Source organism: Manihot esculenta, chromosome 12, assembly GCF_001659605.2.
Source record: "Manihot esculenta cultivar AM560-2 chromosome 12, M.esculenta_v8, whole genome shotgun sequence".
NCBI classification, from domain to species: domain Eukaryota; kingdom Viridiplantae; phylum Streptophyta; class Magnoliopsida; order Malpighiales; family Euphorbiaceae; genus Manihot; species Manihot esculenta.
Genome location: NC_035172.2, coordinates 35,748,677 through 35,763,862, shown reverse-complemented (window position 1 = coordinate 35,763,862; position 15,186 = coordinate 35,748,677). Strand labels below are relative to the sequence as shown.

At 27.3% G+C, this 15,186-nt stretch overlaps 2 protein-coding genes across 2 annotated transcripts; one reads left to right on the top strand and one right to left on the bottom strand.

Annotated features, from left to right (window-relative positions):
* Positions 1–9,343: 9,343 nt before the first annotated feature.
* LOC110627422 (WAT1-related protein At5g64700) lies at positions 9,344–12,005 on the top strand. The gene is made up of 7 exons (XM_021773722.2): positions 9,344–9,584; positions 9,673–9,735; positions 9,820–9,936; positions 10,564–10,816; positions 10,985–11,143; positions 11,258–11,409; positions 11,607–12,005. Exons 1-7 carry the CDS (start codon positions 9,412–9,414, stop codon positions 11,773–11,775), a joined length of 1,086 nt encoding a protein of 361 aa, XP_021629414.1. The 5' UTR covers positions 9,344–9,411; the 3' UTR covers positions 11,776–12,005.
* A 42-nt stretch (positions 12,006–12,047) lies between these two features.
* LOC110627421 (terpene synthase 10) lies at positions 12,048–14,982 on the bottom strand. The gene is made up of 7 exons (XM_021773721.2): positions 14,727–14,982; positions 14,393–14,651; positions 13,941–14,316; positions 13,587–13,805; positions 12,987–13,125; positions 12,627–12,875; positions 12,048–12,530 (listed from the first exon to the last, which is right to left on the bottom strand). The coding sequence occupies exons 1-7, from the start codon at positions 14,946–14,948 to the stop codon at positions 12,222–12,224; spliced, it is 1,773 nt and encodes a 590-aa protein (XP_021629413.1). The 5' UTR covers positions 14,949–14,982; the 3' UTR covers positions 12,048–12,221.
* Between the last annotated feature and the right edge of the window lie 204 nt (positions 14,983–15,186).

Below are 15,186 nucleotides of genomic sequence, written 5' to 3'. Positions count from 1 at the left end.
CGGTTCGATTCGATTCTATTCAAACCAAAATCTATATTTTTTTAATTTTTTGCTTTTAATTTTAATAAAATAATTCATTTCACATAAATTTATGAATAAATATTGTCTGAATACATAATGATAATACTTAAAAAATTCATAAAAATTCATGTAAAATTTAAAAATATGTATAAAATTAGTATTTCACATATGTATAAAATCAGTTATTCAGTTTGTCGGTTATTTAATACGTTTAAACCGAACCGAATCGAAAACGAATAAGTTAAAAAATACTAACCGAACCGAACCAAACTGAATATTTCGATTAACTGAATTATTAAACCGAAATTGATCGATTCGATTTGATTTTTTGATTCAAACCGATTTATGCTCTCCCCTATAAATAATCATACAATAATTAAAGTGAAATTTATTTTTAATTTTAAAATATCAAAAAAAAGAAGAAATTATGTAAAATAATATCATAATTTACGTATGAACAACACCATCACTTTCTGAGAATTTAAATCAATTTGATATGATAAAATTATCTTTAAATAATCATATCAAAAGGATTAGAATCGTTCCCATAATGGAAAGCAGGGGAAAAAAAAAAAAGCTCACCAAAAAAAGAGATGACAAGAATTAAACTATGAAAATGGAGAACAAAAGAAATTAGGTAAAATATCATATAGATTATTTAAAAAAAAAAGAGAGAAAATGAGTTTATTACGGGTGAAAATCAAAGATGGCAACCTTAATTTTTGTTTTTTTTTTTTTATAATATAGCGAAAAGTAAATTAATTAATGCTAGTTGAGCATGACAGATCACCTCTATCTTTGAATAACTTATTAACTTAGTGGATTGAAAAGAGATTATTATGCATAAAAAAAATTATTAATTATGTTATATTACCAACCCAATAACTTAAAAAAGAAAAAAGAAAAATAATTATAAAACAGAAGAATTTGGATGGTCTCAAGTTGTCAGAGAAAAAAGGTAATAAATAAAAATGGAGTGGAGCCCAAATCATGAATATAAGATCATAAAGCATCTCATCCATGGATATTCCACGTTTGTTGATTCTGCTTTAGGTCTGTGATATCTTAATTTCCATGCAACTTCTTCCATGCATGCAAAGTATAACAAGTTTACTTAAAAGAGCTTTTTCTGAAGAAAATGAAATATCTATGTCGTGTTATCAACATCTTCTTCTACTTTTTATAACTTTAATAAAGCTGTTATGTAATTATCAGAATCTCTGTTACCACCCTCATTTAAAGGAGAAAAAATTATTTAAATCGAATTTATATAAACTTATAATCTAAATACATGGAATTGGATCTTGAAAGAATGAAAAAAAAGAAAAGGGAAATTTCCAAACCATGTCAGAAAGCTATTGGGACATATCCATGCATTCATATGGATGGCACATGAGCCATGTGCTTGTATTGATGTCAATTAAATCTTAAACTCTTTTTGGTTTGATTATGTGGACATGAGTGAAGTGCTTATGCTTTTTATTTTTATTTTTATTTTTCCTTTTTTGGGACATTAATCAATCATTGCATGTTCAGTTGCCATGATAAATTCCTGGCTTTGAAGGAAGTTGTTAGACTTCATATCTTTGAAATATTAGTAAATAATAATTAAATTATAATACGTAAATTGGGTTAATTGTATTTTCAAATTAACAAAATGAAGAGGATGAATAATTCAAAATTTTGGTAAAAGTAGTAAGTAATTAAGTTCTAATATTTTCCAAATAAGATATTTTAAAGAAAATTGTTACTAGTTAAAAAAGTTTTTTTTTTTTTGAAGAGTAGAAGCATAGAGAATATAAAGAGAGACTAATTAATTATAAAATCTGAAGAGAAAATGATTTATTAACACGTTAATTTTTTAAATTTTCTATTTTTTTCATTAATAAGGGTTTATATAAAACAATAATTAAATTGTAATTAAAATTTAAACACTAAGGAATAAATTACAATTAATTTAGAAAATAAATAATGAGAGATTTACTATTTAGTTTATGGGTATTATCATTATTAATAAGTCAGTTCTTATATTTTTAGAAATTTATTAAAATATCTTTATCTTTCCTCTCTGTCAATGTCATAGTAATTCCGTTCTTTTTTCCGTTAAAGGTAGATGATGGATGAAAGATAAAATTTTTAAAATCAATTTGATCCTCAAATAAAATCCCTTATTTAGTCCCTGGATATTATTATTATTAACAAATTAGTTCCTATATTTTCAGAAATCTATTAAAGCGTTCTTATCTTTTTCATATCTATTAAAACGTTTTTATTATATTTTCTCAGATATATTAAAATGTTCTTATCATTTTTCTCTATCAACGAAATAGTCCCTCCTCATAAAAGAAGAAGAAAAAGAAAAAGAAGAAGAAAAGACGAAGATGATGATGAAGAAAAAGAAGAAAAAAAAAAAGAAAAAGAAGAGAAAGAAGAAAAAGGATAAGAAGATGATGACAATGAAGAAGAATCATCTTCTTCTCCTCCTTCTTAAAGAAAAAAAAGAAAAAAAAAGGAAAAAAAAAAAGAAAAATTGAAGAAGAAGAAAAAGAGGAGGAATAATCGAAGAAGGAGAAGGAGAAGAAGAAAAAGAAGAATGAAGAAAAGAGGAAGATAATTTGATCTTTTGCTATATTTTTAAAAGTATAAATAGACGGAAAGACTATTTTATTAATAGAGAAAAAATGTAAAAATATTTTAATAAATTTTTGAAAATGTATAATTAATTTGTTAATAATGGTAATACTTAGATATTAAATTATAAATCTCTCATAGATAATTAAAATATACATAATGTAAAAGTGTTAATTTTAAATAGAAGAAGAACGAAAATGCATGTTAAGGGGAAATCTTTATTTAGAATCTTTCATATCAAAACTGATATAAAGTGGAAACCGATATATAATTCTTGAGGCAATATGCATATTGCGGCCACCAGGTGAGTCTAAATTAATATTTTATGAATAAAAAAATAATTGATCTTTTTAAAAGAATCTTATTGCTTATTATCCCCAATTAATATTAATTAAATAAAGCGTAAATTTGATTTTTGAAGCATGTTGATTCTGTATGTTAAACAATAAAAATATGCCATGTAAAAAATATGAATTAATTAAAAAAGGTAGCAAATCTCAAAGGCTAATGAATATTTTTGAAGAATAATAATATTGACGATTTTGATATTATTAACATGTTCATCCCTAAATGGCATTAACCACATGAATCATGGTTTTTTACTTCCAAATATCATATGAAAAACACTTTGAAGATTTTTATCAAATAAAATAAGAGATTTTAATGCTTTTACTAAATAAAATAAGAGATTTTGATGCATTTTCATGTCATACAATATGAACTTAATTTGTACATGATTGTAAGAAATTATATAATTATATTCTAATTGATTAATAGATGATTATTAAGAGTTATCTTAATAAAATCTTATAATCCGTATATATATATCCACTTATTTTAATGAAAAAATATATTAAAATTACTTAATTATTTTTTATTTTATTATAATATTATTTTTATTGTATCATTAAATTTAATAGTAAAATTAATAAATATAATATTTATATTTAGAAATAAAAAATTTTTTTAAAAAAATGAAAATAGAGTTTTATGTTTATATATTTTAATTTCTTAATTATCAAATATAAAACTAGAAAGTTAGTTTTTTTTTTCAAATTTAATTAAGACTTGAAGAACATTTTGAAATGGTTTCCGCTATTTAAAAAAAAAATTTTTTTACCATTAATAGAAGGACATATTCCCTATAATTCATTTATAATAAAAAATAATATATATTTTTTGGTATTTTGTTGCCCCTTTCAACTAAATCTTTTAGAGTTGCCACCAATAGTAGTAAAAGATAGGATACTTCTTTTTGTAATTTCTTTACTTTCTCCTTTTTTATGAGATTCTTTAATAATTTATTAATATTATATACGGTAGAAAAATAAAGTTTTATTCTTTTTACATTAGACTTTGTTGTTTCTTTGTATTTCTTAAAACCTATGATTTTATATATATATATATATATTTTGATATTTATAAAATAGAGTTTATAAAATTTAGTTAGAAATGATCATGATCCTTCCTTTTATTTTTTTTATTTTATTATAGTAATCTATAACCGTATTTCTACTACAGTATTATCTGTCTTTGTCACTGGGACTATACGTATGAATGAATCAGAGCCCCTCTCTACATCATACGGTTATTTAATTTTTTCGACATGCATATTGGTAGGACTGCAAATTGACTGGTCTCGCTTTTCTTATATTTTATTATATCACTAGACTAAGTTTTTCATAAGTAAATCCGTGTACATAGTCAATTCAGTCCACTTCTAATTATAAGATTGGATCGCGCATTACTGGACTGACCTATTTGTATATAGCTCGATAAATTTTGAATCCTTATCTTGCTCCAGAATTAGCCTCGCCCTTTGAAAAAAAAATCATATAATTTAAAAAAATTTTATAATTTAAAATAAACTCTCAAATTTAACATTGTATATCAATAATCATATGAGTTTAAATTCTTGAAAACATTATAGCACTTATGATAATATATAGTACTAGAGAATATTTTATTAATACAAAAGTGCAGATAATATTATAAATTTACAATAAAAATAATATGATTTAATTATATATAGCTTGAAATTTTAAAAAATTAGTCAAAAAAATAGATTTAATTATATATAGCTTGAATTTTTTTATTGAGAAATTGAATATAGGTATATGTGAACCTCAATTATTTATTGAAGCTGTAGATGCATAGTCAAATGGATAGGTATGATGATCATGTTTTTGGCTTTTTATGTAAAATTAATGAATAAAAAAATTAATTTTTATATTTTTTAATGAGAAATTAGTGTTTATATGATTATGAAATTAATAATTGAGTAATTAAAGCTGTAAACTGATGGATGAGGTGGATTAAAGAAGGGAATAGCCATGAAAAGGAGAACCAAAGAATTTTAATTTTTGCTTTTATGAAGATCGTGCAGAATTAATTAGGGTATTAATATCCAGTAAAGCAGAACCTTTTCAAGGAGATTTTCTATTTTATGATTTAAATAATGTATTGTTGGTGGAAGAATCATCTCATCATATTAATATTTTATGCAGAAAGCCAAAGGTATCCACACCCAAATATAAACAAGATAAAATTCACTACTATATTAATAAAATAATTTATTAAAAATACATTCGATGCTCATTTACTAGATTTGATTTAAAATTAAATTCAATTTTAATAAAAAATTAAATATAATCGAATTAATCAAATTTAATTAGATTTGATCAAATTTAAATTTTTTATAAATTTTTTATATTTTATATTTTATATTTTATTTTTAATATTTTAAAATTTAATTAAAATATTTTAACTTTAATATGATTTAATATCTCTATATTATTGAAAATAATATATCATTATTATTGATAGATTCAGTTTGATTTTTTTAATTTTTTTATTAAAATTAAATTTAATTAAAATAATTAAAATTTTTAAAATAAAAAATTAAATTAAAATAAATAAAAAATTAAATTAAAATTTTAAATTAATTCAATTCAATTGATATTTTTAATTTAAATTAAATCCTGCAACACGCTACAGATATTTATCCTGATAATTAACTTAGAATTACATCTATCTTATCTCTTCCGTATCTCTCACTATAATAATATGAGTTTAAATTAATAAAATTTAAATAAAAAAAATTGGAGATTGAGATATGGATTTAATAATAAATTTAGAATTTTTATTTTTTTTTAACTAGAGGAAAAGAAATCAACATGTATGTGCAATTATAAAGCACAATTATCGATCTTATCACTTTTCTAATTAATTAATTAATTAGTGCAACAAGTCTTTTCATGATTACTTTATTTAAAAGAAAATTTATTATTTCATCTTTTAATTTTTTTAAATATATTAAAATATTTTTAAAATTTTAAAAATTTAATCACTTACTTTTTTATTAGTTTTATTTATTAAATATTTTATTTATTTAATTTTATAAAAAATCTATTAATAATGATGTATATATTTAACATATATTTTAATCAAACACTGAAAGCTTGTTTAAGTCTCTGAATAAATTTTTGAATAATATAAAAATATATTTAATGTGTAACAATCGAGATTTTTCTATTTAAAATACTTAAATTAGTCTAAATCTCGCAAAATTTCTCTCCAATAAATTATAAAACCTTAGACATCTTTAAAAAATAAATTAAAAAAATTATTTCACTAAAAAAAATACTCAAATCAAGTTTTTTTAAAAGAATTTCAAAAAATTTCTCTAAAATTTTACTATTTAGACACCTTTTTTTACAATAATAGTACATCTATCTTCTCTTTTTTGGCTGAATTTTTTAATTTTTTTATATTTCTTTACAATTATATATGAATAATTTCTTTAATTCTAGTTGAATATAGATTGAAATTTCAATTTTTTTAAAAATTATAAAATTTAAATTTTATTGTTTATTTTTATTCTTTTAATATTTTTGTAATTTCAGTTATTATTATTATTATTATTATTATTATTATTATTATATTGATTGATTAATAGAGTATGTGATTCACATTAGCAAAATAATATATATTGTTAGTTTAATACTTTAGCTCTAATTTGTAATTATTTAAATTATTCAATAATAGATTAACGATTAGTGTAACTCTGCAAAAAGAAACGAAAGGATTCTGTATGAGAGAAAGAATTGATGTATTTTATTTATTTCTCCTCATATATTTATACACATACAAAGAATTTTCTAGAATTGTTTCTAGCTCATAACAGAATTACAGCTGTACAATAGGCGTCAAGAAAAGAGAGAAAAAGGTGAGAATAAGAAGAGAAAAAAAAAATATCCGTATGTGAATAGAACGGCAGTGTAGCCCCCTTGTACGTAGAGTTTTATTTGCTTCATGAACGCTGCATTTTATCCCATCTCATGTTTTTTGAAATCCAAAACTCTGCAATTTACCGATTAATTCTTTATTCCACAGTCATCCAGCTTGAGTGGGACCATACAAACTTCTAATTAACTCAGATACTTGCCCCTTTGGTAACTAATTGTAGCCCTTGGCTATTAATCTGACTTTGTACCTATCTAGTAATCTATTTGAATTGTATTTCAGTTTGTACATCCATTTTGAGTTTATGGCTCTTTCCCTGCAAGTAAATTTGTCAGTATACAAGTATTATTGTTTTCAAATACTTCCAGTTCAGTTTGCATTGCCATAACTCAATTACTATCTTTCTTTACCTTTTGATAAGAGTGCATAGGTGATTATGGATAGATAATATGAAAGAATTTAAATGCTTAGCAAGAGTGCATAGGTGATTCTCTTATATCTGTCTGTGTTACAAAATCATTTAGCCATTGTAGTCTATGTGACATTCTTGTACTTCTTCTTATTTATGGGCTTGGCTGAATGTCCTCTTGAGAATTTGTTTTTGGTGAATTTTCTGGTTCTGGACATGGTATATCTGCTGTGTTAATTAGTTGTGTATCAGTGTTTGGTATGCTATGTGTAGACTTGAAATTTTGGATTAATAAGGTAGAGATACTGCAAACTCATCGTATCTTGTAATTTACCTTGTAATATATGAAAAAAATCTCTAGATATAAAAATTGATTTATTTTTCAAATGATATAATTTGTACTCTTTAATATTAGATATATACCCAATAAAAACACTTTTAATGACTCTTTTTTCAAACTTTAATTTATAAGGTTTTAAATTGATAGCAAAATAAAGACATCTAAAAACTTTTAAAATACTGTAATAAGGTTTTTACCATATAAGATTTTAAAAGGGCATTTTCAATTTAACATTAAACTTGATAAAAAATTAATGATATATGAGTATAGATTCACCTCAAAAATTCTTTGATAATCCTAATTGAAACATTAAGATTCGTGCAACTTGCAACAAGTGATTTTCTCTCTACAATTTCATTTTATTATGGAGAGTAAGAACAAGACTTTTAGTGCATTATACTTTTATTTTTGAAGAAATCAATGCATTCTTTGTTTACAAACTTAGTGGCATTGTTAGATATCATTTTTAAAAAAATCATTCAAAATCAAATGAATGTTAGTTTTATCTTTTAGTAAAAAAGTCCATGTGACTCTTTGAATTATCCTCTACTATAGTCAAACATATGCAGCACCAGTAATTATTTTTGTTGAATATGGGTGCTATAGATCAATATGTATTAATTAAAAAAACAAAGTCTTTATTGTTTGGCAAGGGGTAAATTTCATAGAATAAGAAACATCTAAATAAAAAACATGTGATAATTTCTTCTTAGATATATGGCCAACTCTCAAATGCCATAAATCATATAAAATATTCGTTTAGATATTTAAAACAAGGTTGCTACTGTGACATGTGGTTCTTATTTTATGGCTAAATGACCCTGTGTTTAATATATAGAAATCACCTTACATTATTATTTCTATTAGTACTTTATTCGTCACTAAATTTTGAAAAACACATGAAATAAATTGTGATATTGATAAATCGAAAAATGAAATTTATCGATTAAATTATTAAAAAAATAATAGTTAAAATAAATTATTAACTATTTATCAATAATTTAAAATATCAATAATAAAATTATAAAAGAAAAATTTATAATTATATTTTTAGTGAATGTTTTATCTTGATTTATCTTTTTAAATTCATATGTAATAAACAATTAAACAACTAAGATTGCATAAAATAACTATTCCTCAACGTGTGTGTATATCCTTAGTGATGAAGCATGTAGGAAGCCGAGTAGCTGCAATCTTTTTTTTTTTCTTCTCCTAATATACTTATGAAAAACATATGAATTTTAATTTATTAGTGAACAAAATGCATTTTTTTTTATATTTTATTTTCCTTAAGTTTTTTTAATTAATAATCTGAAACAGCACGCGTAACACTGTTGTAATATCATGTGCATGATTGATGTGAGCCACCTTTTCATCACCAAAAAAAAAAAAAAAAAAAAAAATCTCTAGTATATACCCTCTAATTAATAAAGAGGCACCCCCCTAGCTGCTATCAGGTGGCCATACACCAAACCCAGAAATAAAATTAAAAAATAAAATAAAATTAGAACACGAGTCTTGAATAGAGCCATCACCATTAGCTTTTGGTGGTCCTCACGTAAAAAGCAAAGCTTATGCCATGTATCTTTGGCCACACCACACACGTCCCAATAGAAGCTGCTCTTGTGCTTTCTCATTTTGTGAATTCTCTTAATTGCCCTTCCATGCTCACTTATATAAACCTTAGTGAACTTTCAGCTTAAAATACACTTGACCAAATATTCAAGTTGTTGAATCTGCAGAGAAACGAAGAAAATAATTAACTATGGGTGAAAAGAAGCCTTATTTAGCAGTGATATTAGTGCAAGCAATCTATGCTGGTATGTTTTTAGTTTCAAAAGCTGCCTTCAATGGCGGAATGAACAATTTTGTGTTCGTCTTCTATAGACAGGCTGCTGCAACTCTTTTCTTGGTTCCTTTGGCTCTCTTCTTAGAATGGTACTGATGATATTTTTTTAACTTTCTGTGCTTAGATTCTTGATTCTTTAATGGGTTCATCACCTTTTCTCTTGATTCAAATTTGTAGGAAAAATCGACCGCCTCTATCATTCATGATCTTCTGCAAGATTTTTCTGCTATCTTTATGTGGGTACGTATAGTTTTGATTCAATTTCTTTGAATAGTTTAAAGATCAAAGTTTTTTATTTGAATGATAATGAAATTCACTTTTTAGGATTACTTTGAGTTTGGATATCTATGGAATCGCACTTGTTTACACTTCTGCAACTTTGGCTGCTGCAACTTCAAACTGCCTTCCTGTCATTACTTTCTTCTTGGCCCTTTTGCTCAGGTGAAAATTTATTTCTTTTATTTTAAACTTGAAAATTGAAAAAAAAAAAAATAATTGAAATAAATGATCTATAATTTACATACTCCTAACAAAAAAAATATATATATATATTGCTAAGTGTTAACCTAAAGTCTCCGATAAGCATTTAATTAATTAATTATTTTTTAAAGTTAGTGTCACCAATTTAATAGATTATAATTATAATAATATTATAAGTTAAGATTCATATATAGTATATCGTTAATTTTTTTTCATAACTACTAAGAAAAATCTTCGATATTTCCAATGACAAGCGGGAACTGGAACCACCGACTCACTCAATATATAAAAATAAAAATGTTAAATGTGCATTCAATCAATGTCCCCCACACAATAAATGTTCTGCTTGTGGTCCTTCTCAAATTCTAATTTTACTTTGGATGCAGCTGCTGCGAGCTTCAGACATCGAATATCATCTAAGCAACGTGCATGAAATTAGATTAACTTGTCGGATTAGCATTTGCAAATTTATAACTTTTATTTCCAAAAATTTGTTTAATTAAATTATCGAATTTGAGTCTCAGTTTGAAGATGAAAAGAAAAAAAAAAGGTACTCATAGATAGTTTGCAATAAATTGTGGGTTACAGGATGGAGGTGTTGAAGTTGAAGACATCCTCAGGAATAGCAAAGCTTATAGGCATAGCAGCATGCATAGGTGGAGCAGCAACCCTTGCATTTTTCAAAGGTCCCCATTTCAAAGTCTTGTGCCACCATCAAATTTTTGGATCCTATCACAGCCAAGAGGTTGCCCAACATGTTTCTTCAGGCAAAACATGGATAAAAGGTTGCTTCCTCATGCTCATGTCCAACACCTTGTGGGGCTTGTGGCTTGTATTGCAGGTAACTTATAGCTTTCTCATGCTCACAGTACAATTGACTCTCACTGACGTTCAAACTCAAAACCTCTTAGTTTCAGAGATAACTTCAATATCAATGAAATAAATTCATTTTGGCTGGAACTTTTTATTTATTAATTGATTTTGTATACTTGACTTGTCTGAGATGCAGGGTGGAGTTTTGAAGAGCTATCCATCAAAGCTTCTCTTCACTGCATTTCTGTGCTTTCTAAGCTCTATCCAATCATTTGTTATTGCCATTGCTTTTGTAAGAGATCCTCAAGAATGGATGCTTGGTTGGAACGTCAGTCTTTTGGCTGTAATTTATTGTGTAAGCCATCTTAGCAACTTCAGATGTTAAATTATAGGCCTCCTTTTTGTAATAATTAGTTCTTAATTCCGGAATAATATAGTCAACAATTGAGAGTTCTTGTCTTTGTTACAGGGAATTATGGTCACGGGCGTTACCTTCTATGTTCAAGCATGGGTTATAGAGAAGAAAGGGCCAGTCTTCTTGGCCATGTCTACACCATTAAATTTGATCTTCACAATTTTCTGTTCTGCAATTCTCCTCTGCGAAATCATCAGTTTGGGAAGGTATTCAATATACAATCTCTAGTGCTTTTCTTTATTGGCTTCTATCTAATCTTGAGCTTAAAGTTTCATATTTATTATAGCATATATCGATTTCATATAAAATATAAATAGTTTAAATGTCTCGTTAGAGTTAAACTCGGTTCATTTTATAAAATAATTTTTGAAACAAATTTAATGTCATTGAATTATTGATGCAGCCTTATGGGTGGGGCTTTGTTGGTTGGAGGCCTCTACAGTGTATTATGGGGGAAAAGCAAAGAAGAGAAAATGAATGAAAAAACTTGCATAAGAGGGGAAGCTGAGAAAGAATGCTCAGAGATGAAACAAGTGATTCCAGTGGCCAATAAGGGAGAATCGCCTGTGTAGTATTACTGCTTTCAATGGATTGATATGGTTTTGCAAGTGGCATCTTTTCATGGCTGTCTAGTTCACCCCTCATTTTTCAATGGAGATTAGAAGGAAGGAGAAAGATAATAGAAATTAAGGCAGGCAAGGTTACGGTTGCCCACAAAAAATTTGTTTGGGAATTTAAATTATCAGAATGTTGTACACCTCAATTTTTATTATTTATTTATAAATTAGTAATAATTATTCCACATAGCTGCAGGCCAGGCCCAAAATTTGGGATCGAAGCTAGCCTATCGTCCATGGATTCCATTCCGACACCAGTCACCAAAACAGATTAAATTTAATTTATGCCCTTCCCCCCAAAAACAGATTAAATAGGGAGAATTAAAGAACAATAACCACTCCTTTATAAATAGACAAACGTTATAGTTCAAGTTTATTTAGCCAGTAAATTTAGCAATCTGCTACACAGCTGATATCTTACAAGGAATTGGTTGAATAAGTAATGATACAACTCTTTCCTTAGTTTCACAGTTTCCAATCCCATGTCCATCTCCATGCTGGTATATGCATTGTGCTATTCTAGCTAAATCAAATGCTGCACTGATAAAATTTTCTGAGAATGGAGAATCTAAGGCTCTTTCTTTATTCATTTCATTCCATGTCTCGCTGATTAAAAATCGAATGTGATCACGAGCTTTTGCTTCTGAAACTCCAGTCTCATGCATGTAGCATTGAATTGATTTTGGAACATCACCTCTCTTTAATTCATTCTGAGTAATAAAATGATGACAACAATAAGATCAATAAATAAGTGAATGAGACATTTCAAAAGAAAAAAGGAGGATAAAGAGGAAGGGGGTGCATACTGATGATGTTGCAAGATCATCTGCAAGTCTAACAATCACGGATGAACATCCAATTATATTGGAATATTCTTCCAAGCATGTCAAGGCGTCATTAGTGATTGCAGAGTTTATAAGAAAATAAGTATGGATTAGGATTACAGGACCTGATGAAGAGATCCATGCATTGTTAATATATTCTTGTAAACTTGGTGTATATCCAGTATGATACCATTTAGCTTCCAATAAGTACGATTTGCATAGATCTGCCCACTGAAAAATTTTAAAATGCTATCAGCAATTATATGAATAAGTTTGATTAACATGGAAGTGAGTAGACAAGATTGATATTGTGGAAAATTTAGAACTATCCTCAAAACTTACAGCTTTGTTCAAGTAGGGGATAATGTAAAATCCTTGTTCTCTAAGGACATCAAAAGCTATTTCATTTATGGAATTATGGAGACAAAGATAACATATCTTCATGTAGTGTGGAAGCTGCTCCATTGCATTGACATCCCATCTGAAATCGCAACATAAAAATTATGCATGTTAATTATTGCTCAGGATACATGGAATAATTTTTTTTTTATCAGCAAAAAAGGAGATTTAAAAATTAGATCATCAGTAAAACAACCGAGAAATAGCAAAAATCTAAAACTAAAACAAGTTCAGGTGAAGAGGCCACTGTAGCCATGGCTTGATATCTTCAAACCATTGACTAAGACAAGTTTGCTCACCAGGTAGAAACTCATTCATTAGATCGTTGTTATCAAATGTCAATAAAATAGAATTACCACTCATGGGGGAGTCTTTAACAGAAAAATAAACCCTCTGAGAAGTTAGCTTGTAAATTTGACGCAGATATGGATGCTCAGGAGGGTAGCAACAGCCAGATCGATCTAGCCAATATATAATTAAGAACTGATTTACATAGTATGTCAAAATAAAAAAGTTGTAGGATGAGATATCACCACCACCAACCTTTGAACAGCATCAGTGAACAAATCAAGCTCATCCAAGGTACCATACACATCATATATATCATCAATTGTTGTTATTAATACATTGACCTTTGTCATCATTCTCCTAAAATTGCTGAATTGTGGCTTGAATATCATCCCAATTGTCCAAAAGAAGTTCTCCATTAATCTATCTCTGGCAAAGCTCAACTTTTCTCCTAAACCTGTACTCCTCCACCACCTTTACTTGAGACCGAGACAAGCTAATATCAGGAGCAGCTTTATACTAGAAGATAATTAAAGAAAAGTTATAAACTTTGATCATGAATAAAAAATTATTTGCTTAGTCTACCATATCATCCACAATTACACATACCTTGACATGTGTTTTAGATCATTCTGATGAGTTATCTGCACGTTGTTGAAGTCCAATTTAGCAAGTTCTAGCAGAAGAGGATTCATGCCTTGTTTTCTTTCATATGCATCTATAAACCATCTGGTATCCAACCTTTGCATTCTCCAATGCAATGGGATCTCCAGTGCATGACTTATTAACTTGGATAGGTTTTGGTCTTGGCTCTGTTGAACAAACTTCCTCAGACAAGTGGCTGTAAAATCTCTTGCATTTTGCAAGATATTTTCACCTTCCTCCGAAAGGAATGATGCCTCATACAAAGAGAGAATTGCCTCCCAATCCTCACATAGGCACTCTTTGAAGCTTCCCATCTCATCTAGAAAACTATTGAAGATCTCTGCATTTCACTTTCTCGAGTTAAATATTGTTATCGACCTTGAATAAAAATGTTATATATGGCAAAGGGTGATTACCTTGAGGTATTTTATATCCATGTTGTCTAAGGAGTCTAAATTCAAGAGCTGTAGCATATAAATCCTCCCTCATCCCTGTATTATTATGGCTGCTAATGCTCAGTAAGATTCTCTTTATTTCATCTTCAAAGTGATAAGATAATCCAAGTCTTTGCAAGGTGTCAATTAGTTGGAGCTGATCTAGAGGATCCATGGCTTGCTTAAGCATCAGCCTCACCTCTTCCTTCAGCTTACTGGTTCGGTTTGTGTAAACCTCTCCCTATATCACAGTAATCATGAGCATGAAAATAAAAGGAAAACAAGTAATTAGGAATAATTATAAACATATATGTACCTCATATTCACTCTTCAGTGACTGCACAAAATAAAAATCCCAAATGGGAGGTTGGTAATTTGCTGATCTTCTCACAATAGTTTTCTTGGCAAGTTTTGGAGACACCAAGCATCCACGAGGACTGAAAATATTGCCGAGTTTGAGTAATCTAAAGGAACAAGTTCTTGATGGCTGTTTAGTGAAAGAGCAAATAGGATATGAAGCAAATAATTGAAGGGCCATTAGAGGAGCTATTTGGTGTGTGCGCTTAGTTTTCCAAAAACTTCGAGTCCTTATATAGATGTGCAAAATCCAAAGAGGATATTACCCTTAAAAATTATTGATTTTAGTAAATTAATGATTTGACCACTTAAGTTTTTTTTTTTAATTAAAATTACTTCAATTTTAATTCGAGGGTCATTAAAGTAGTCATGTTTTAAATAAATATAAATGAAAAAAATATAATTTTATCCTCCTCCTT

Excerpts from the sequence above, each read along its gene's own strand:
- LOC110627422 (XM_021773722.2), top strand. The coding sequence starts at position 9,412 with ATGGGTGAAAAGAAGCCTTATTTAGCAGTGATATTAGTGCAAGCAATC. Across the intron at positions 9,585-9,672 it reads TTGGCTCTCTTCTTAGAATG|GAAAAATCGACCGCCTCTAT; the intron begins GTACTGATGATA and ends TCAAATTTGTAG. Across the intron at positions 11,144-11,257 it reads TTTTGGCTGTAATTTATTGT|GGAATTATGGTCACGGGCGT; the intron begins GTAAGCCATCTT and ends TCTTTGTTACAG.
- LOC110627421 (XM_021773721.2), bottom strand. The coding sequence starts at position 14,948 with ATGGCCCTTCAATTATTTGCTTCATATCCTATTTGCTCTTTCACTAAA. Across the intron at positions 13,126-13,586 it reads TTCACTGATGCTGTTCAAAG|ATGGGATGTCAATGCAATGG; the intron begins GTTGGTGGTGGT and ends TTGCGATTTCAG. Across the intron at positions 12,876-12,986 it reads TCCCCTACTTGAACAAAGCT|TGGGCAGATCTATGCAAATC; the intron begins GTAAGTTTTGAG and ends AAAATTTTTCAG.